This window comes from Pavona decussata, unplaced genomic scaffold (genome assembly GCF_977016875.1).
Source record: "Pavona decussata unplaced genomic scaffold, jaPavDecu1.1 SCAFFOLD_76, whole genome shotgun sequence".
Taxonomy (NCBI): domain Eukaryota; kingdom Metazoa; phylum Cnidaria; class Anthozoa; order Scleractinia; family Agariciidae; genus Pavona; species Pavona decussata.
Genome location: NW_028145494.1, coordinates 368,737 through 391,400, shown reverse-complemented (window position 1 = coordinate 391,400; position 22,664 = coordinate 368,737). Strand labels below are relative to the sequence as shown.

General features: G+C 40.1%; 2 protein-coding genes across 3 annotated transcripts in view; one reads left to right on the top strand and one right to left on the bottom strand.

Moving 5' to 3' along the window:
• LOC146476459 (neurofibromin-like) overlaps window positions 1–22,664 on the top strand; it is a 71,284-nt gene that overhangs the window by 20,407 nt on the left and 28,213 nt on the right. The window contains exons 21-35 of the mRNA XM_085114333.1: window positions 93–166; window positions 11,444–11,587; window positions 11,801–11,883; window positions 12,607–12,684; window positions 13,816–13,873; window positions 14,504–14,617; window positions 15,111–15,149; window positions 15,822–15,919; window positions 16,114–16,186; window positions 16,663–16,802; window positions 17,753–17,866; window positions 19,109–19,272; window positions 20,315–20,385; window positions 21,078–21,218; window positions 22,469–22,552. Of these exons, the coding sequence (XP_084970459.1) occupies window positions 93–166; window positions 11,444–11,587; window positions 11,801–11,883; window positions 12,607–12,684; window positions 13,816–13,873; window positions 14,504–14,617; window positions 15,111–15,149; window positions 15,822–15,919; window positions 16,114–16,186; window positions 16,663–16,802; window positions 17,753–17,866; window positions 19,109–19,272; window positions 20,315–20,385; window positions 21,078–21,218; window positions 22,469–22,552 (1,475 nt within the window). The remainder of the gene's footprint in view (window positions 1–92; window positions 167–11,443; window positions 11,588–11,800; window positions 11,884–12,606; window positions 12,685–13,815; window positions 13,874–14,503; window positions 14,618–15,110; window positions 15,150–15,821; window positions 15,920–16,113; window positions 16,187–16,662; window positions 16,803–17,752; window positions 17,867–19,108; window positions 19,273–20,314; window positions 20,386–21,077; window positions 21,219–22,468; window positions 22,553–22,664) is intronic.
• Window positions 781–9,723, bottom strand: LOC146476461 (uncharacterized). 2 transcript variants are annotated; one of them, XR_014865571.1, is made up of 3 exons: window positions 9,292–9,723; window positions 1,104–8,242; window positions 781–838 (listed from the first exon to the last, which is right to left on the bottom strand). XR_014865571.1 is itself a non-coding variant. In XM_085114332.1 (3 exons), the coding sequence occupies exon 3, from the start codon at window positions 7,675–7,677 to the stop codon at window positions 2,590–2,592; it is 5,088 nt and encodes a 1,695-aa protein (XP_084970458.1). In that variant the 5' UTR covers window positions 7,678–8,242; window positions 9,292–9,355; window positions 9,411–9,723; the 3' UTR covers window positions 2,582–2,589. The 2 variants fall into 2 exon arrangements, 1 of the variants encoding a protein (XP_084970458.1); XM_085114332.1 differs by lacking the exon at window positions 781–838 and having other exon boundaries at window positions 2,582–8,242; window positions 9,292–9,355; window positions 9,411–9,723.

Below are 22,664 nucleotides of genomic sequence, written 5' to 3'. Positions count from 1 at the left end.
AGAACAATAATGTGTCACACACATTAAAAAGAAACTCAGAGGATAGTGAAGGATGTTTCAACAGTTACACAAGACAACACTTTCTATTTCAGGACGAGCTGCACTGCAAAAACGTATCATGGCTTTATTAAGACAACTTGACAGACGAACTGCTGGAAATATGCAGGTACATTATGTGCTGTAATTTTTATTTTTAGAATAAATTTCAGTTGTGTTTCTTGAAGAATGGTTTAGGTTTGGGTACTGCATTTGGGATTAGTGCACAATGAAGAGGAAAGAATTAATAGGGAGGGACATCTGGGTCACGTGCTGGCCATCGTTGTTGTTGTTAACTTTTTTTATTGTCATCAAAATTATTGACACAAACAGTTCACTTAATCTACATGCATATGCCAATTTTAGCAAGCTGTCAGCAACATAACTTTTTTGGTGCTACTTGAATCAGCTTCTCATGAGGTTTTGATCAGGTCTGTTTCCCCATCAATGCCATCATGGTATTACAATGCGACTTTGCCTAGGCAGCACCCTTTGATCTGCCCATCTTATAGAGCCACTTTTCTAGCTGACAGAAGCACTTATGTACTCATGTTTAACTCGTGAATGTGCGCATGCGCAATGAACGAGTTATAGCGATAGCTGACTGAGTGCTTGGTTGGTCGTTCGGTTTTATCGTTAACTTTCGGGCGTGTGCAGTCAATGAGTTTTAAATTCAATTAGTGGAAAAAACACGTGAACATTTATTGTTCACGGCGCATCAGCGATTCACAAGAACACAGTCTCTTTTACTGATGTTTCCAGACTTTAATAAGGTTTAACTTGTCTCTCAACACCGTGAGAACTAAAGATTAAAATGTTTACAAATTACTCAACTGTACAAGATTACGCGGATGAAAAATAATTGTTGCGCTAAACAAAAGGAAAAAATTACAATTTACGCAAATGGATAAAAACAACTAAATGAAAACGCTAAGTACAGTGACATTGACTTGCGTTAATATAAATGAAAATAAGAAAACAATACAAAGTAGCAAAACTTAAGTTACAAGCGTCGTACGCTAATTGAAACATTAACTCGTAATAACAAAAGCAGCGAAAATATTTACCTTGGTGCTGCCTTCGAATAACTGGAACGATAGTTTCTACTGTAGCTTGGTGAACTTTAAATTACTTTCTTGCGCTTTCTTGTACTTAAAAACTTTCACTTAACTTGGCTTTTACTAACTTCTTGAACTTGCTTACGACTTGTGACTTGTGATGAAAAAACTGAAACAGTTTGACTTTTTACTTAATTTGCGCTGTCGCGTGCCCTGTCGTGATCGTGTCGTGATCGGCAAGAGCGCGCGCTATTTAAATTACGCGCTTTCTAGAAACTTCTAGATAGTTCTACGAAAGACTAAAAGCATTACTTACGGAAAACCATTACTTAAATAAGCCGATTCCTAAAATAAATTACCGGTCTTTCTTAAACAAATAACAACTTGATAAAACGTTAACAATATAAACAAATGCCGTGACTCTCACGGTTTCTTGCGGTAGCTACACTCCCACCAAATTATTAATGGTTATCTGAGAGAACTTTCACAAAATCATGAATAATTTCACGATATCACTGAGATTTGAAACTACTTTAATTTGGATCAGCGCCTTCTAAGAGAAGAACCACTTTCTGGATCGGCCTTTCGATCACGGATGATTGGGAATTGTTTCTGTCCATCTCGGAACCTTTAACACCCAGCTTGATTCTGACCGAGCGAACGAGACCATCTTTATCTGGCGTTGTGTCCATAATCATGCCAAGGGGCCACTCATTTCGTGAGGTCTCATGTTGCACGATGACGATATCTCCAATCTTCAGATTTCTTCTTGGTACTGACCATTTTTGCCTCGAATTTAAGGTGAGGAGATACTCTTTTCGCCATCTACCCCAAAACTGCTCTGCGAGATATTGTACCTTTCGCCATCGCTTTCGGGCGTAGATATCTTCTTGGACGAAATTTCCTGGTGGCGGAGAGATTAACGTGTTCTTCATGGTCAACAGATGATTTGGAGTTAGAGGCTCTAAACTCTTGGGGTCATTCAGGGTTTGGCAGGTCAATGGGCGGCTGTTGATGATCGCCATAACTTCATAGAAAAAGGTGCGAAGAGATGACGTGTCAAGTCTTCCCTTGAAATCTGTGAGAATATCATTGAGGATGCTTCTGGTTGTCCTTATTTGCCTTTCCCATACTCCTCCCCGATGACTTGAATACGGAACATTCATGACGAAATCACAGCGATTCTTCGTGAGATATGATTGAATCGTATCGCCGTTCAGCTCCTTTAGGGCACTTGCCAGTTCGTTTCTTGCTCCTACAAAGTTTGATCCTTGATCAGACCTTAGCTGCTGAACAGGTCCTCGGATGGCGATGAAGCATCTTAATGCATTTATGAAGGCATCGGTTGTCATGTCATCCAACTCCTCTATGTGTACTGCGCGAGAGCTCATGCAAGTGAATATCACTCCATATCTCTTCAAATCTTTGCGTCCTTCTTTGACGATAAACGGACCAAAACAATCCATCCCACAATACGTAAACGGAGGAGTGGACTCTACTCTTTCTTGGGGGAGAACAGCCATCTTTGACCTTCAGTTGATCTCCTTTGTCGTCTACATCGCACACATTTATGGATGTGTGAGGATACTGCGGCGGAAAGACCTAGGACCCATAGTCCATTAGAACGAATCTCATTCATAGTCATTCCTTTTCCTTGATGTCTCACCTTCTTGTGAAAATGACCAATTACCAGGTCGGTGATGTGAGAACTTCTTGGTAAGATGATCGGGTGCTTCAATTCAAACGGCAAAGTGGATTTTTCAAGTCTTCCTCCAACTCGCAGCAAGCCATGATCGTCAAGAAAGGGATCTAACTTCAGGAGAGGACTATTCTTTATGAGCTTGCAGTTTTCTCCTTGGTTGCTGAGTCTTCTTATCTCATCCTCGAAAGCTGTGCGTTGCACCTCCTTGAAGATAAGTATTTCAGCTTCTTGTCGTTCAGCTACCGATGTGATAACTGTTTTTGGCTTGTTCTTGTTTGAGAGTCTCTTTAGGTATGAAACTACTCCTACTGCCTTGGCCCAGTCGGAGAATCTTGTCATACAGTCGACGAGGCTAAATGAACCTTTGGTTGTAGTCGCGAGGACGGTGGATCTAACTTCTGGGTCCCCAATCTGAATGGCAGGAATTCTTTCTTCACCCAATGAAATTTCTTTCTCCCAGAGAAAGGCCGGTCCACTGAACCAATTAGACTTTATTAACTCGAGGACGCTTAGGCCCCTGGATGCGTGGTCAGCGGGGTTGCTTTTGGTGTCGATGTACCTCCATTCCTTGGGATCTGTGTTGGGCCTTATCATCTGCACTCTATTTGCTACGAACGTATGGAATCTCTTGGCCTCATTGTTGATGTACCCAAGTACTACTTTCGAATCTGTCCAGAAGTACTGCTTAAGGCTTGCGTAGTTCAATTCTTCCTTTAGCATCACGCCAATCTTTGTTGCTACAACCGCTGCTGTAAGCTCCAGTCTTGGTATAGTGGTTATCTTCGATGGAGCAACGCGAGATTTTCCCATTACCAGTGCAACGTTAACGTTGTCGTCTTCATCTTTGACTCTCAGGTATGAGCACTGTCCGTATCCGAATGTGCTAGCATCTGAAAAATTGTGTAACTCGTAGGTCTTTCTTTGACCTGTCATCTTTGGCTCAAAACATCTTGGTATTTTCAGCTCTCTTAAACGTAGAAGATCTATCTTCCATTGCTCCCACCTTGGCCTGAGTTCTTCGGGTAGTGGATCGTCCCAACTGATGCCCTTCTGACATACTTCTTGGAGAATCTTCTTTGCTCTTAGGACCAAGGGGGCGAGGAATCCAAGGGGGTCATAAACGGAAGCTACGGTCGACAACACACCTCTTCTAGTCAGGGGTTGATCCTTCAGGACGATGGAGAAACCAAAGCAGTCTAGCTCTACTGACCATTGTACACCGAGAACTCTTTCTATCGGGAGCTGTTCTGACGGTAGATCCAACTTGATGTCAACTGCTCTTTCACTCTTTGGTACTGACTCGAGTACTGAACGATCGTTTGAGACGAACTTGTGTAGACGAAGGCCGCCACTTTTACAAATTTCTCGAGCGCCTTGGATAAGACCTTTTGCTTGCTCCACAGATTGTACACTGGCTAGTCCGTCATCTACGTAGAAATCATGCGTCATGAACTGGGCTGCTGCAGGGTGCACTTCTTTCTCTTGATTCGCCATGTACTTGAAGGCGTAACTGGCACAACCAGGCGATGAGGTCGCACCAAACAGATGCACTTTCATTCTGTGCTCTTTGGGTTCTTGGCTGACGTCGCCGTTTGGCCACCAGAGAAACCGAAGGTAATCTCTGTCTTCTTTGTGTACGACGAACTGATGGAACATTTTCTCCACGTCACAAGTTATGGCGTAGGGATATCTTCTGAACCTGCACAGAACACCGATCAAGTTGTTGGTCAGGTCGGGTCCGCTGAGCAAGTGATCGTTCAGAGAAGTTCCCTTGCACTTCGCTGAACAGTCAAACACCACTCTGATTTTGTTTTTCTTTGGGTGATAGACACCATGATGCGGTATATACCACTTTACGTCTTCTCGATCAGCTGCTGGGGCTTCTTCGGCGTCTCCTCTGCTTAAAATTTCGTTCATGAAATTGATATAATCTTCTTTATACTTTACATCTTTTAGAAATCTTCTTTTCAGGTGCTCAAGTCGTGTGAGTGCAGTGGAGCGATTGTCAGGTAGTAGAGGTCGTTCTTTAAATGGTAATGGCATCTCGTAGTGTCCGTTGTCTGCTCTTTTGATGCCTTCTTCCATGATCTTTAGAAATTGCAGGTCTTCTTGAGAGGTCATTTTTCCATCTTTCTTCTCATGAAAGTCTGACTCCAGGACACGTATTACTTCACCCATTGTTACGACTGGTACTTCTTTTACGGCGACTCTGTGGCAAAAGGATCTTCCACTGTTCACATTAGCAGTGCCTACGATACTCCAACCGAGATCTGTTCTGATCCCATATGGCTCACTGGACTTGCCAGCAATAACTTCTCTTGGCGTTAGTGCTTGAGAGCAGTCGTATCCGATAAGTAGACCAACGTTGCAGTCCAACAAATCTTGCATGTCGTCTTCTATTGCTCGTAGGTGATCCCATTTCTTAGCAGTGGATTTTGTAGGTATGTGACCTTCATCGGTGGGAATCACAGTTCTTGTATATGCTGTAGGGATAGGGATCTTGAGATCGGAATTATATCCTCTTACTTGGAGACTTGAGACCTTTTCGCTGTTAACGAGTAACTCTTGACTCGTGATGGTGCTTAATCGAAGTTTCGTCGGCTCTGTTTCTGCGCCAAGCTCGTCACAGGTTTCCTTTAGAATGAACGTAGCGTCACTCTGTGTGTCTAAGATAGCGTAGACCAGTAGTTCCTTGTCAGGTCTGGAGCTTGATGATAACCACACAGGAACTATCATTGAGGTGCTAGTAGTTGAAACACCTTGTGAAGTGTACGAAGTTGACTTGGGAACGCTCCTGGATTCACTGTCACTTCTGTCTTCTTTCTTCTCTGGGGCACTTCGGTTTTCATGGAGACAGGTAGGATGCTTCTTCTTGCACATAGAGCAAGTCAATCTTTTTCGACAATCCTTGGAGGCATGACCTTTCTTCAGGCATCCAAAGCAGAGTCTGTTTTCTTTGACGAACTCGAGTCTTTTCTCGAGTGCTTCAGTCTTGAACTTTAAACAAGCATCTAAGTGATGATCTGTCTTCTTACAGAATGTGCATTCCACCTGTTGTCTTAGATCTCCCTTTGGCTCTTTTAAATTTTCTTCAGTTGTCTTGGCGGAGAAGATAGTCTTGTTCCCTTTGATATCTTTGTTTCTTTGTCCCTTGTGTACGTTGTCTGACATTTCTAACTCCTTCACAGCGTTGCAGGAAGAAATTGGGTTGCACACCAGATCGGCTTCGGAAGTGACGAAGGTGACGAATGCCTTGAAATCAGGATACGTTCTGTGTTCTTTCAGGTGTTTATTTGCTTCTCTGTTCCATCGTGCGATGAACCAGTCCGGTAACTTGACGAGTAACTTCTGATTTTCGATGTAATCGTTTAGGACATTGAGGCCTTGTATTGCTTGCATTGCGGTTAGCACGCTTGATAGGAAATCAGCAAACTTCCTGAGGCCTTGATGATCTCTAGCACCGATCTTCGGCCATCGTTGTAATTTATCCCTGTAAGCCTTTGTTATGATGAACGGGTGACCAAACCTCTCATCTAAGATGCTCCACGCCCTTTCGTATGCTTCTGAGGAGTTTTGCAGGAAGAGACCACTAATAGCTTCTCTGGCGGCTCCACCAACGTATCGTTTCAAATAGTACATCTTATCACTTGGCGGCAAGGCTTTTCGGTCGATTAGAGCATGGAAACAGGACTTCCAGTCTGGATACTGAATAGGTTCGCCACTGAAGACAGTTGGCTCAGGTACTGGGAGGCGGCTTAAACTAATTGAGTCAGTTATTGCGGTGATAATCGCGGCGGTACCTTCTGCCTTTGGTGTTGAATCTTGGCAATCAGAGGACCGGCGTTGATCAACTTGACCATGTGGGAGTTGATTGCTTTCATCGAAAAGGTACAACTGATTTACTTGCTGAGAGTGCTGATTGGACTGCGGTAGCAGTCTGGGAGCATTTACAACTGTCATCGAATCTTTGATCGGTATAGGCTGAGGGAACGATGTTGGAGTTGTCTCGCGGTTTGTCTGGAGAGTTGGAGGTATGTGTAAGATATGGCCTTCAGTGGAATCCACGTCGTCTTCCGGTTGTTCGACTTCTTCATATACCATTAACTTGGCTCTTGCTATCTCTATCTGTTTCTTCACTTCCATCTGTTCCAACTCCAGTTTTCTCCGCGCGAGTTCGTTCTCAATTCTTGCTGTTTCCGCTCTGAGTTGCGCTTCCATCTTCGCTGTTTCCTCTTTATACTTCGCTTCTTCTTGTAGAGCGTCAAACTCGGCTTGTTTCGCGGCCAGTTCTGCAGCTGCATCAGCCTTCTTTAAGTCAATGGAGGATGCCCTTGAAGATCTGCTGGCTCTTGACCTTGCGGATGCTTTACTGTAGACTGACCTTTTGTCCTCACCGTTGCGTGACTGTTCCTTTCTGAATGACTGTCGATCGATTTGATGTTGAAGATTGCGTGTCTCTGCGTCGCAGGTGTCCACCATGCGGAGGATTTCTTGTCGTGGTAGTCGTATTTGCCGAAGCTTCTCGTAGACTTTGTGGACATTTTCGCAGTGAGTTTGTAGGTTGGAGATCCTTTCGTCTTTCTCCCCTTGCGATGTTGGTGCTTCACTGGCCAAGAACGTTTCGATTACCGTGACTTCCTTTTTCCATGTTTCGTAAACTCCGTTGAATTTCTTAAGTAGGCGATCTTCTTCTTTTTCTTTTTCTTCGCGGCGACATTCTTGATACGCCTGACCCTTTTCGGTTAAAGTTCGCTCTCGAGTACTTCTTGGATGTTCTTCGTGTTGACTTTCGATGGAGTCCGTGAGCACGCTTTTATCTCCATTTTCCTTGTCGACCGATAACGATAGCGGCTCCTCAACGGGGATTTCTGAATCGGACATTTTACGCTAAATATACGCTTAACCTTCTTAACTTTAAATATAGTTATATAGTAATAGCACAGTCGACTTGTATTAAAATAATTCGAGCGAACGAACTGTGCGATGTTTTTAAAATGTACTTAGATTTAATAAATGGGAAATAAATATGCGACAAACTTTAAATTACTCTCCCAAGTTACACTAAATTAACTACTTCAAGATCTGTTTCTTTCTACGGTAGTAAGGCTTCTTAACTTCAATAGTGTCTCTTAGAATTCAAACGTTTCAACGTAAATAAAGACTTCTTTAACTTATAATATACTGTATTTACTGCGAAATCCGCGTGCGAAAGGTTGATTCTTGACCTTTGGACTTGTTTACATCGCTTCACTTGGCTGGTCACGCGCAATCATCTCGTTGGTCGACCTGGTCACGCGCCATCACCACCGGCGTAAATTTGCGTCTTGATTTTTTGATCTTGCACCAAGTTCTCACTGTCGCTCCAGCGATTCGCAAGAACACAGTCTCTTTTACTGATGTTTCCAGACTTTAATAAGGTTTAACTTGTCTCTCAACACCGTGAGAACTAAAGATTAAAATGTTTACAAATTACTCAACTGTACAAGATTACGCGGAGGTCGACTAGCAATAGAGTTATTTCAGTAGAGTTATGACTCAGAGTTAGAGTTAACGACTGCCAAAATCCTGAATTCGAGATTTTGGACGTCCAAAATCCTGAATTCAAGATTTTGTACTGCCAAAATCCTGAATTCAAGATTTTGTACTGCCAAAATCCTGAATTCAAGATTTTGGACTGCCAAAATGCTGAATTCAAGATTTTGGACGGCCAAAATCTTGAATTCAAGATTTTGGACAACAATCCTGAATTCAAGATTTTGTACTGCCAAAATGCTGAATTCAAGATTTTGGACTGCCAAAATGCTGAATTCAAGATTTTGGACGGCCAAAATCCTGAATTCAAGATTTTGGAAGGGAGGCCAAAATCCTGAATTCGAGATTTTGGACGGCCAAAATCCTGAATTCAGGATTTTGTACGTCCAAAATCTTGAATTCAGGATTTTGGCAGTACAAAATCTTGAATTCAGGATTTTGGCAGTACAAAATCTTGAATTCAGGATTTTGTACGTCCAAAATCTTGAATTCAGGATTTTGGCAATACAAAATCTTGAATTCAGGATTTTGTACGTCCAAAATCTTGAATTCAGGATTTTGGCAGTACAAAATCTTGAATTCAGGATTTTGGCGGTACAAAATCTTGAATTCAGGATTTTGTACGTCCAAAATCTTGAATTCAGGATTTTGGCAGTACAAAATCTTGAATTCAGGATTTTGCAACTCTAACTCCATACTATAACTCTATGAAGATAACTCTAATAGTAGCCGTCCCCGATTACGCGGATGAAAAATAATTGTTGCGCTAAACAAAAGGAAAAAATTACAATTTACGCAAATGGATAAAAACAACTAAATGAAAACGCTAAGTACAGTGACATTGACTTGCGTTAATATAAATGAAAATAAGAAAACAATACAAAGTAGCAAAACTTAAGTTACAAGCGTCGTACGCTAATTGAAACATTAACTCGTAATAACAAAAGCAGCGAAAATATTTACCTTGGTGCTGCCTTCGAATAACTGGAACGATAGTTTCTACTGTAGCTTGGTGAACTTTAAATTACTTTCTTGCGCTTTCTTGTACTTAAAAACTTTCACTTAACTTGGCTTTTACTAACTTCTTGAACTTGCTTACGACTTGTGACTTGTGACGAAAAAACTGAAACAGTTTGACTTTTTACTTAATTTGCGCTGTCGCGTGCCCTGTCGTGATCGTGTCGTGATCGGCAAGAGCGCGCGCTATTTAAATTACGCGCTTTCTAGAAACTTCTAGATAGTTCTACGAAAGACTAAAAGCATTACTTACGGAAAACCATTACTTAAATAAGCCGATTCCTAAAATAAATTACCGGTCTTTCTTAAACAAATAACAACTTGATAAAACGTTAACAATATAAACAAATGCCGTGACTCTCACAGTTTCTTGCGGTAGCTACAAATGCGACTTTGCCTAGGCAGCACCCTTTGATCTGCCCATCTTATAGAGCCACTTTTCTAGCTGACAGAAGCACTTATGTACTCATGTTTAACTCGTGAATGTGCGCATGCGCAATGAACGAGTTATAGCGATAGCTGACTGAGTGCTTGGTTGGTCGTTCGGTTTTATCGTTAACTTTCGGGCGTGTGCAGTCAATGAGTTTTAAATTCAATTAGTGGAAAAAACACGTGAACATTTTTTGTTCACGGCGCATCAGGTGATTCTTATTTAATATGTAGAGATATTTGACGATCATTTAGTGCAAGAATGGAGATTTTTCGTTAAATCTGAGCAAAGTTACATGTTTTTTTCAGTTTTTTCAGAAAGGCCAGGGTCGTCAACTCAATTAGTGAAAAAAAAAAAACGTGAAAATTTTTTTCACAGCGCATCAGAATTCTCTAATCCATTCTGTAGAGAATAATTTGACAATCATTTTAGTGTAAGAATGGAGATTTTTCGTTGAATCTGAGCAAAGTTATAGGTTTTTTCGTTTTTTTTTTCCACGAAATGTGGTGTCTTTTAATTAAAATTTAATTTACAAATAATTGAATTAAAAAATAATTTAATTTAAAAGTAATTGTCGGCATGGACTTTGAATAAACAAGACGCTTTTTAGAGATTTTACTTTTAGCACTGGTGGCCTTATTTTTATTGTTGGCCTCACCGATTTTTTAACCTATCCTCCCTTCGCGATTGAACTAACTGAATTGTTTTAGTCAGAAAGAATGCGTGAGAAAGCGGAAAGTGCCATGTCACACATCAGTGACGTCGTAAACAAAATTATGCAAATTTCTGGTGAAATGAACACTTTAAGATGTTGTCAGCTTTCATAGAGGTTTCAAAGGGAAAAATGTTTCATTTTCGCAATTTACAACTGGTAATTTATGGGAAAGCAAAAGGACGCGGTCGATAAATAATTCTTATTTAGCAAGAGCTTGTCATATTTCATTATTTTTACTTGAGGATTGCGCGAACTGAACTCCAAAGGAAAAATTTCACGCATTTATGTCATTTATGAAATGTAATGCGATACTTTGTTGAACAGATTTCCCTTTGTGAGATCGGCTTGAAAAACACAAATCCACCTGAAAGTTAAAAAAAGTATGCCCTACAGTAATTTTGTAATTTTAATTCCCAAAAAAACTTCACTTGCCCATCGGGCAAGTGATGGTCAGAATCCACTAGCCCGATTGCAAAATCCAGTAGCCCCGGATTATAGGACACGAATTTCCATGACGTAGCTGCACATGGCGTGCCTCTATGAACTTTGAATTTAAAAAAAACACGTGATTTTTTTTTAATCGGCGCATCAGAATAATCGGCTTGTTTAATCTGTAGGGAATAATTTGACAATCATTTTTATAGTACAAGAATGGTTATTTTTCGTTACATAATCGGGCAAAGACATAATTTCTTTTAGGTTTCAAGGAAGTTTCTGTAGCCGTCTAAATTTCAATTACTGATGTGTCATCTGCATTCACGAGTTGGCTCACAGGAGCCTTTGATCCTTGTTGAAAAGCTGTAGATCTGACCAAACCATTTACACCAGTAAATGAAGATGGTCCATAAGTAGTCTCGATGGCAGGAATCTGATATCCTAAAAATAATGTGTTGTGTTTTTTCTTTTGCAAATTGAGAAATGAACAGTTTCCTCTTTGTGATATTTTGTAACAGGCCTGGGAAAGTACCTACACAAAATGGCAGAGGTTGACCTATGACCTTGCAAACTTTGCTAAGGATGAGGCATCATCTGCAATGGACGTACAAAAATATCTGAGAAGAAGATCAGGATCAAAAATCACCACTGAAAATTTGCAGGTAGAATAACAATATTGTTTGTTTTGGTGAGATACTGTTGAACCTGGCTTTACACACATTCATTTAATTTGGACACCTTGTTATTACAGATAGTTGACTTGCTCCTGACTGATGCACATAACAAAACAACAGTTGACAACCTTAAATCTGTTTTTTTAACTCTTGTAGATAACTGACTATCAACAGTAACTGATTCTGTTGTTATTTGTGCAGGCATCTTTAAATGAGTGGACATACATGACCGGGTTCCTTTGTTCATTAGGAGGAGTGTGTTTGACAGCCTTACAACCAATCAGGTACTTTAATTTCCTTTCCACCCCTTCCGTTCCCTCCCCTCTCCTCTCCTCACCTCTCCTATCAGGGTTCGTATGGGTCATGGAAAACCTGGAAAGTCATGGAATTTTGCAATTTTGTTTTCCAGGCTTGGAAAGTCATGGATTTTAATTGTGGATCATTGAAAGTCATTGAAAATTATGATTATGGAGAAAAATCACTAAGAAAGCATTCTTTTAGGGAATAAAAAAGGAAGAAGATGAAAAAAAAAAAAAATCTAAAAGAGACCAAGAAACAGATTTTTGCTTAGTAGAAATAAACACATTTTTACACTGTAAAATGCCACGCTTTATCATGGAAAACTTGAAAAGGTCATGGAAAGTCATGGATTTTTAAAGACCCAAAAGAGTATGAACCATCCGCTTTACTCCCCTCCCCTATCCTTTCCTCTCCTTCTCTGTCCTGTCCTGTCCTCTGCTCTGCTCCCCTCCCCTCCCCTCCCCTCCATCTCCTTTCCTCTCCACTCCTCTCCCCTCCTCTGTTCTCCTCCCCTCCCATCTCCCCTCCTTTCCTCTGCTCTCCTCCCCTCCCCCCCATCTCCTCTCCTTTCCTGTCTACCCCTCTCTTCTTGTCTCCTCTCCTCTGCTCTCCCCTCCTCTTCTCGTCTTCTCTTTTCACTTCTTCTCATCTTACATCAAGTGTCTTTATCATTGTTACATAATGCACTTTTCCTATGTTCTCCGTAGAAGATACAGCAGAAGTCTTCCTTCCTCTGTGCACTCTGTAGCTGAGCCGCAGAAAACTGAAAATGTTACAATAACAAAGTATGTAACCATTGTCTTACTTTTAACATTCAAATGTTTGTTAAATTATGGCTATAGACTTTGCTTGTCACAAAATGAATACAGTCGAATCTGTATATAATGGCCACCCTCGGGACTGGCCGCTTAATACAGGTGGCTGCTTAATACAGGATCACTAAAAATACTCACTGGGCGTTGTCTAATATGTCAATTTTAATGGTGTATCATACAAAAACATTTCATGCAGGGAAACAACTGGACAACTACACTCTTTCAAGAGATCAATACTTTAAACAAAGTTCAGTGCCAACTTGTAACTTAATGGTATAATATACATAACATTATGTAAAAGCACTGTGCAATAAATTGTCCTCTACTCTTGTACGGTGTACAGTACTGTATTTCTAACTCATTTACTTACGTGACTTGCAGTTCACAACAAAATATTTCATTCCGTCATTTCATAGTTGTTACGATCGAAGTGGAATTATAACGGTAATGTTGCTAATTAAAAGTAACACGACATATAATAAAATTCTTCAAGTTAATTAAAATAGGAATAGGGTAAGAATTACAGCGACTTAAACAAGTGGGACACGTGCCCACTTGGCGCCTCGGAATTTGAAAATTTTGTTTGTAGAGCAAGTCGTTTACTGTCGGCACTGCCAGCGACAATTCCTGTTATCCATGGTACTGTGCATATGGCTTAGTTTCCATTCAAGGGTGGCCGCTTAATACAGGTCAAAGTAACAAAGAAAGACAAACATGGGACCGTTACAGGGTGGCCGCGGCTGCTTAATAGAGGTGGCCGCCTAATACAGGTAACAAATGCAGCGTTTGTATGCGGGAAAAATTGGGACTTTAAAAACTGGTCGCTTAATAGAGGGTGGCCGCTTAATACAGGGCCGTTATATACAGGTTCAACTGTAATTCATTAATAGGGCTCCTTGGATTATTAATATTCAGCTTGTCAGTGAGGCTTAACGGAAACAAACAAAGGAAATTGAATAAACATGTTTATTCATGTCTGTTGTTTTTGTCCTCTGGGCCTGACATTCAAGCTGAATTTTAAAATTTTGAAAGAAGCCTATTAGTTCACACTGCCAATGCTTTAAAGGATTAATATTGAGCCTTTTCTTCTGTCATTAAAAGATTTATGCAAGACTTGCTGAGTCTTCTGGTTTGCAGTAATGAAAAGACTGGTTTACAGGTCAGTATACACACAAGATGACACTTAGTAGTTTCTCTAGTCCTTGAGAATGTCCTGCTTGGAGATTGGTCATTTTGATAACCTAGACAGGCTAGGAAGGTCACGCTGCAGTGTTAACTGTGAATATAACTGCCTTCAGCAACAACTAACGATCTTTTCAATGGATACTCTTTACTCTTTTAAACACAAATTAGAAAAACCAGGCAACCTGGTGTGCCGATACTCTTGAATGAAGATAAGCAAGATTTTGATAGGTTTTGTTCAGATAACTATTTTAACTATCCATTAGTACTGTATCTTGCACGTGCTGGCATGTCTTTTGGTGTATCAGACATACTTCCCCATCCACAGAAGATGAGATTCCATCTCAAAGCGTTTGGGAAAATGTCTTTACAATTAAGAACGTTATTCTGTATAGTTTATAGACACATGTTACAACCAACCTACAGCTGTATTTAAAATTTTTAATTTCAATAATTTTATGAAACCAATCAGCCAAAAAAAGTTGATGTAATCTGTCTAGACCTGTCCTTCTGTGCACCCAAGTTATAGATAGTGAAGCATATGAGCAACAAAATTATAATGATTTTTTCAGGGTACAATTTCACTGTTTAGATTTTTGCTCCGCAGATACGAAGCACAATAAATGAGTTGGTTGGTGTTGAACTCAGTCGAAAACTATACCCCATTCTACTGACACAGATTATGACAGTTGTCAACAACTTCTTCACACCCTCTGGTCAGGTTAGTAACATACCATCAATAATATTAATCCTGTCAAGAGAAAACCAGAGTAGTAAACATTAAGGAACTTGCCAAAGATAAGGAGAGAGCAGATTGTCAAGGAAATATTGTTTTCACCTCTCCGAAAGGTTTTCATGTTTCATGTTTTATGCTAGAATGTGCGTCTTTGTAGCTGTTAGTTACAAATTTTTTAAGAAGAATGAGAAAAAGTGATGTACTGTGAATCAAAGACTAAGGAAATCAAAATGTACTTATGAGTAAATGGGTAAATAAATGAAGCAGCTAATTTCTGTTTTATCTCAAAACATGTATCTTTTTTGCTGCCAGTCGTTTAGTGTGAAGAATCAAAATCGTGTGCCAGATGACATGGTAATATTGTACTGGAAACTTCGTGAACTTGGCTTATTGAACATGATATCTTCCTGCAGTGCTCCAGGGTACAGGCTTCTGGTTTCATGTTTCAAGGTGTTCATGCCTTTGCTTTTTTATTTAGGTGGTAGTTCACGAAAAGCACACTCTCTTTACAGAGCAGGTATGTTATCATATTTGTACTAAAGCATGATGTAATAGGTCACTTGATTTTACAGACACACCTGAGATGGAATATTAAACAAGTATTGTCATTTCTTTGTTAAACTGATGGCCATGAATGACCAACTAGTCGTGAATCATAAAGGTGGAATTACATGGTATATTGGTATATGGCTTGCAATCACTTCTGTTACCTTTTGGCTTATTCAATGCTCCTTCTACCTTTTAACAGATACTGTAAAGATTTGATTTACTGGGTGGAGTGCTTGTTTCATTTTCGGAGCTAAAGGGAGGGTTCTTCTTGGGCGCAGGGCACTTATTATGTACAGGTTGCTTATTTTTCTCATGTAAGGGTGTAAAACCATCACATGAACTAAAACATAAGAGCAGCAACAATACAATTCCAGAGAAGTCATTTTGTACATAGCCTCAATATCGCTTTCTTATAAGGTCAGTTACCAGAAAGGGACACTTGTATTGTTGAAGTGTTTTTCAGTGTACTGTAGTGGTGCTTTTGAAGTCGAGGGCACATATTGGAAAGGGGGCCCACTTATAAATAAACACTCATTCAAACAGGGGTTCTTATTAGAAAGGGAGTTCTTACTGCAAGGAGAGCACTAAATTGATCCTTGCTGTAGTTGATGACTTCACCTTGGTGGTTTATTTTTGATAGATCATTGTCATTATCAAACACATCTTGGAAAATAAAATTGGACACAAGGATAGTTCACAGTTGAGTGGGATTGATGCCATGATTCTATCATTTGTGAGGTCAGTAACATGCTTGGTGCTTAAAATGAAAGAAATTATTCAGTGTTGGTTTCATTTGTTCACAACTGCAAAATTAATGCTTTACTTGACTTGATTGGTTCAGTTGTGTTTACTGAAGAAATCAGTCAGCTCTCACATTGAAGATTTAGGGAGTTTTCCCAGTGTTCAAGCACATAGTTCTTACTGTTTTCCAGGTATGTAAGAAACCTTCCAGTCAGTCGGCAGACTCTACAGATCAAATGTAAACTTTGCCAGTTAATTGATGTGGTAAGCAAAGTCACTTGCTATTAAACGCATTGAATGGTCACACGTGAAGGTGTGATGAACTTCTGATATACCTGAAAAGTTATGTGTGATGTATGCTCCAAATTTAATTCCTCTGCAATGTTGAATCCAGGTTGCATATCAGGGTTGTTCTATATAAATGCAGGTTGGCTTTTGTGTGATTAAAAAAAGATCGGCTAACTGATTGGTTTATATAAAACATTCCTCTCAGCCATCTTGAAAGCATAAAATTTGAGGGCTATTTAGCCTTAAGAGATGGCGGTTGGTGATAGAGGGTAGTCTTCTACCCAACATTTATCCAGCAGGGCTTATGGTGTGACAACAAGTTTAAGAGGAATAACCAGAGAGCTTATTAGCCAAGAAGGCTTATAACCTTAGTCAATGATATCCTCTATACAGTTACCTAGATTTCTTGTGGCAAAGGGTCAGTATTTAGCGAGGTTTTTTTGGCTTTACAGGTTATGGCAAGGAGACATGATCTTTTACTTCATCAGGAGGTGAAGCTAAGGAACAAGTTAGTGGAATACCTCACAGACTGGGTTCTGCCGTCAGCTGAACACCATCAGAGTATCCCGGCTGAGCTCTCTGTCTTGGCCAAGTAAGTTTCATTGTTTCCTCTTTATTACCTTTCAAATTAATCTTTAATAAAATAAAGAACAATCAGATTTATTTCAATGAAATCATAATTTCTATATTGCATACAAAGCATGCTCTTGAATCATAAGAGTACATGGTGGTGCAAAGGTGTAAAGCTAGTAAAGTATGCACGTTCCATCCCAATTTTTTTTCTGGGTTTCTCTTTGCTGCTGCTTTAGCTTAAGTTGCATTGTTACATAACAGAATGATTCTGTCATTTGTTAATATGTACTGACTATTGATATTTAAATTTTGAAATACAATTGACCAGTAATACCCCAAAAATGTTAGGGTCATTTAAAATGTCTGTCTTGCATCATGTGTTCTCTGATTGTTGCAACCAAATGAATAGTTTTGTATAACCTTACCAACAAAGGAACTAATATATGCCAATATTTCCAGAACTGTTAGTTAGAAGAACATTACAGATATTTTTACATCAACAACAAACGTCCTGACAAAAACATGCAACATTTGAATGGAAATCAAGCCTAGAATCCTTATAATACTAGGGAAAAATACTTAAAACTTAGCCCAAACCTGCTGACATTCAAGCTAATATTTAGACTGGTTCCACACAAGCAAGTTTTCCTTGGCAAGTTTCTTGACAACCTTTGCTTGTTCTTGTGCAAAGTCTTTGTGAGTGAGAAACCTGTTTAGCAAAATCAAATACAGATGACAAAAGTGCTTGCCTAGCCCTATGTATATAATCACACACTAAGTCATGCACTTGCTCTATTGTGATTGACTGCAGGCAAACACGTTTTATGCGTTCATGGCTGTTTTGTACCCAACCCGCCCTTCCCTGGGTGGCATTGCAGTGGTCCACGCAATAAAGACCCACAGAACCATAAAGCGAGTTGCTGTGTATTTAGGTTGATGTAAAGACCACATTTTGATTTAAATTGTTAGGGAACTTGATGCAACTGTGATGCGTGCCATAGCATCCTTACTGTCAGGATTACCACTTCAGCCTGAGGGAATGGAGACAGATATTGTGGATGCTAAGTCCCAACTCTTTCTCAAGTAAGTTGTTCCTCGCGAAGCGAGGGCCGAAGGCCCGAGCGTAGCGAGGTTAATAAATTTGTCGGGCCGAAGGCCCGCCGAAGGCCGCGCTCGGGAGCTAAGCCGTGAAAATTCGAGCCGAACATATATTTATATATATGTATGTATGTATGTATGTTTATATATTTCCGTGAAGGTGTCCGCATATTGCCTAGCAACGGTGAAAAACAAAGTATGAATGACGTCAGGTTGTCTGGCGTCGTCTGCAGCAAAATTTGCATACATCGGGAAAGTTTGCGTGTCGGATAAAATTTAATCAATATTCCCTGGATCCAGATCAATCTCTCCAGAATCTTTTCCCTTTCTTCCAGAAATCTTTTTTGTGAAAGATTGCATTGAAGAAATTACACGTTTTGTGGCCGCGGTAAAATAATTTTCCGTGGGAAATAAATTCATCGAACACGACAGCATTGTACGCCCGTTGTACATTTCATCTCGTCAGAAATAGATTTTTAACCGCAAACCGCAAACTAGCCTGTGGAACTACGAAAAGACCATGCTCATCAAAATAGTTGCTATGTTCAGAAACCTTTTAATCTCCTCATTCGATGCTACAATACGAGTAAAGAGGGCTTTCCACCCAGCCCCAGCTTCGCGAGGTTTTGCGAGTCACGTATTTCTAGTTTAAATCTGTTCATTAATTGATGCTAAGTGCTTAGGCCTGCTGAAATGTGAAGTATCTAGGACTATTGCTGCTTTCCCATCAAATGGGATGCTGTCCATCACGGGTTACCACCAGTCTTTTTACTATGTTTCTCTGGTGGTTCATTGGTTTACAAGGTTGGAGAAGATAATACTAAGCTTGGTGTTTAGCTACGGCTCGAAAAGATGATACTTGTCAGTGAGCAGAAGAGAGAAAACAAAGGTTTATATTTTTGATTGTTTGGCTTGGTTCAATTTCAAGTTACTAAATTAAGTAAATAAATTCTTAGCGGTAAAATTATCTAAAGGCACAAGTTCACCTTTAAACCAGAAGCTTTGTGACCAACCACTTCTTTTCCTGAGATGACAAATAAACTTTGCTACTAATTCTTTTTAAATGTTACTGCATTGTGCCTAGAATTACTTCCACTCAAAAAATGTTCTCCAAGCTCCGAGGATATCAAACATTCATCATACTTAGCTCCTTTTAAGATCTGTTTTCAAAGGTTTGAATAGATGTTTAAATGAACAATAACACATTTATTATACTTTCCATTTCAGATATTTCACTCTATTCATGAACCTGATGAACAGAGAGAAAGGTACCATACGGGCAAGGGAAAACGTGCATTATATCGCATCACAAATGTTGCACCAGAACACAGTCCTGGCCATGTCAAATCTGCTGAATGCCAACATTGATACTGGACTCATGTACGCGATAGGTAAGACCAGACAAAAGGATTTCACAAAACTGTATGTTTGATTTTCTCTTGTCTCATGTACTGCATCCTTAATGAGTTTGGGGAACTTGGCTTTCTCATTGTTGGCTGTTTCTCAATGGGCTGTGCCAGCCAGCAGTTGTCTTCTCCCAGTAGCCTCAAACCATGCTGGACAGTTTAATGGGCAGAGAACAGTTCAAGGGTAGGAACCAAGCACTCCAGGCTTGATGTGGGAAAGGCTTGCCCATTCCCACAGAAGTTGAGGACTGCAGATACTAGATTTGTCAGGCAAAGGGACATCCTGGTCTTGTGAAGTGATGATAATGATGATGATAGTAATGATCGTATGTTGTATTTTTCCCAAAGCAAAAAAAAAAAAAAAAAAGAAGCATTATTTTAAGCAGGATCTTAAAAGAGTGACTAATTAACTACGATCATCAAAATCCAAAGCTTTTAGTTCTTAATTTAATCAATTTAGGCCACAATGGAGAGCTACAATCCTGGCCAATATTTTCCAGGACAGATACGAAAATAGCGTTTGCAGTGTATGTTTGTGTTTTGGACAGCTAAAACCAGTGGCTATAAGGCTTGATGGTGCTGTCACTGCTAAATTTTGGAGCCCCCCCCCAAGCAATGTTGATAGCCACTGAAATAATCCAGACTGTGCATAAACACAGCAACATGACAACATTGCATGGGGGGTGGGGGGGGGGGGGGGGGGCGGCGGCGAGGTATTTTGTGCTGAATTTTGGAAATCGTCCCATTATTTTTGGCCAGGATTGTAGGTTTGCTCTCTGAAAATGTACTGGCAGTTGGGGAATTTTGGCACCTACACTAGATTGTTTGCTGTCTACTTCACATTTCATGCTCAACTTTTGTCTTCTTGTCACAATGGGCAGGGAAGCTGGACATGCCTGGCTACTACTCCTGTTATTTTGCCTTAGACCACCAACATTCCAGTTGATCACGTTTTGATATTCCGGTGGAAATTTTGAAAGAGCTGTGAAGGAAAGAAAAGCGTACATTTTTGTTTTTTCTGTTGTAGGCCTTGGTTACCATGATGATCTGCAGACCCGAGCTGTGTTCATGGAAGTGCTGACAAAGATACTGCAACAGGTGGGAAAGGGATTTGGTATTTGGCAAAAAGTCCATTGTCAAACAAAACCCCCTAAAACAGAAAGTTTTATTTCAATCTTTATATCTTTTTTCTTTTAACTGGTTAATTTGGCTTAAGAGTTTTCAACAAGATTAGGCATGGAAGGCTTACCCTGGCTGGCCTTTTCTACCAGCGTTGTAAACTTCCTGCTAGTCGGCTGGTCTTGTGGGACCCAACACGCAGGCACAATAGTTGCAGCTATCACAAAGGAAGTTGCAGGAGCAGAATCAATTGGTGGATTGGTCTCATGTATTGAAGACCAAACAGAGTGGAAGTCCCATTGCAAAGACGTTCAAAATCAGAATAGATAAACAGAAGAATAATCATCAATTTTCCTTCGAAATCGCAAGGAATATCGCCTGTACTTAGCCGACAAAGCCGTAGGCTGAGTTGGCTAAAATCAAGGGATATTCTGCAAGATTGAGCAGGCAAATCGTTTTATTATTCAACACATTGATAACAAAGCACAGTTTTATTACAGAAAAGCTGAAGACAATTTTTTTGCCATTTTTCTCCTCAACAAACGAAATTACGTATATCCCAGGATATCTGTTGACTACACACGGCGAATATTCAGTGTACATGTACCATGACCATATTTAGGCAGTGCTGCAACGTGTTGAATAATAATTTTTGATGTGCTTATTCCTAGGGCACTGAATTTGACAATTTGGCAGACACAGTGTTGATGGACAGGTTTGATAGACTGGTGGATTTACTGACTCTAACAGGAGAGGGGGGCAGGCTTCCAATCGCTATGGCTCTGGCCAGTGTAACACCCGCTCAACAAATGGTAAGCAGATGAAGCTTTTAGGGTGCGTTTCTTTGGGAAATCAGGATTAGGATTTTTGATCCAAGATCACTCGGATCATAGTGTATCAAAGGAACCGACGAATCCACTCTTAGGGCGCGTTTTTCTATTCACAATTCTGGAATGAGAATAGACAGAATGTAAAATGCGCGCGTTTTTCTATTCCGCATTCTTATTCCGGAATGGACAGAATGCCATTCCATCCATTCTGCTCCCAGGGGCAGAGTGAACAGAATGTTGCGAATGAAATCCAAGATGGCGGACGGCGAGATGAGTGCTGCGGATTCAAATACGTCTCTACAAGGGAAAAAAATCAGTTTACACTTTTGGACAAAATGAAACATTGCTTCTAATTTCATTGTACCAAAAGTACAAGGAAATTGCTGCGATAACGGCAGCAATGGCAGCCTCTTCGTCGGCCGCCATATTTGTTACGCAATGTTTACTCGGCCAGGACCGACGGGGTTTTTTTTATACAGATAATCCTAATTATTCCTAGCATTCCGTACCAACCATTCTTATTCCAGAATTGTGGATAAAAAAACGCGCCCTTAGTCTTAGCTGTAGGCTTATATTAATTGCGTATTAATTTAGTCAGCTTACTGGTCATGTCATTTTGTGTCAGTAGTCATTGTTTAGGCATTTGAGTTATTCTTGCCCCATTTGGTATCTCTGCTGGTATAAAGTTCACTTTTCAACAAGCCTGTTGCCTAAGAAAATTTCAAAGAGCCGATGAGGCCAAACGCTGAGAAGTTAGGGGCCCAACATGTGAACTGTTAAGTGTTGCTGCAAAGATTAAGGCGCTCAGAGCATTTTATTGGGCACGCCAGGCTACTAGGGTCCCATTAGGCAGTTGCCTTGGTCAACTAGTTTTGAAGTTTTCTTTCCACTTTTGAGCACACAGTGCAGTTTAAGAGCATGCAGAGCAGTTTTCTGTACATCGTAGATAGCTCACGAGAGCATCAAAAAGAAGATTAATTTTTAGTAGGTAGACGGAACTAATACAAAATATTAACGGCAGATTGATCCCAACGGCGGAGGTGACGAGCTTGATAGAACAAACAACAAAAGCTAGAATAACTGAAATATATTAGTTTTTTTAAAAAAAACAAATTTTTTGCCCGATATTTCGGTTTGCAATACAAACCTTCCTCGGGGGCTGAACGAAAAAGACAAGGGCTCTAAGCATTCATAGCTGGCTGCATGTCTGGTCATTTCTTTTGCCATTTCAGGATGAACTTGCACATGTTCTGGTGACGCTGTTTGATGACAGGCAGATTCTACCACAGCTATTGAACAATCTTTTCACCATGGAGGTATGTTGAATGCTTGTTTTGTCAAAGTATAGTACCTCAGCGGCACTTCTATGTGTAGTTAATATAATTCACCACTAAATTTTCGCAAAGTCTGATTAGTTTAAATTGATCA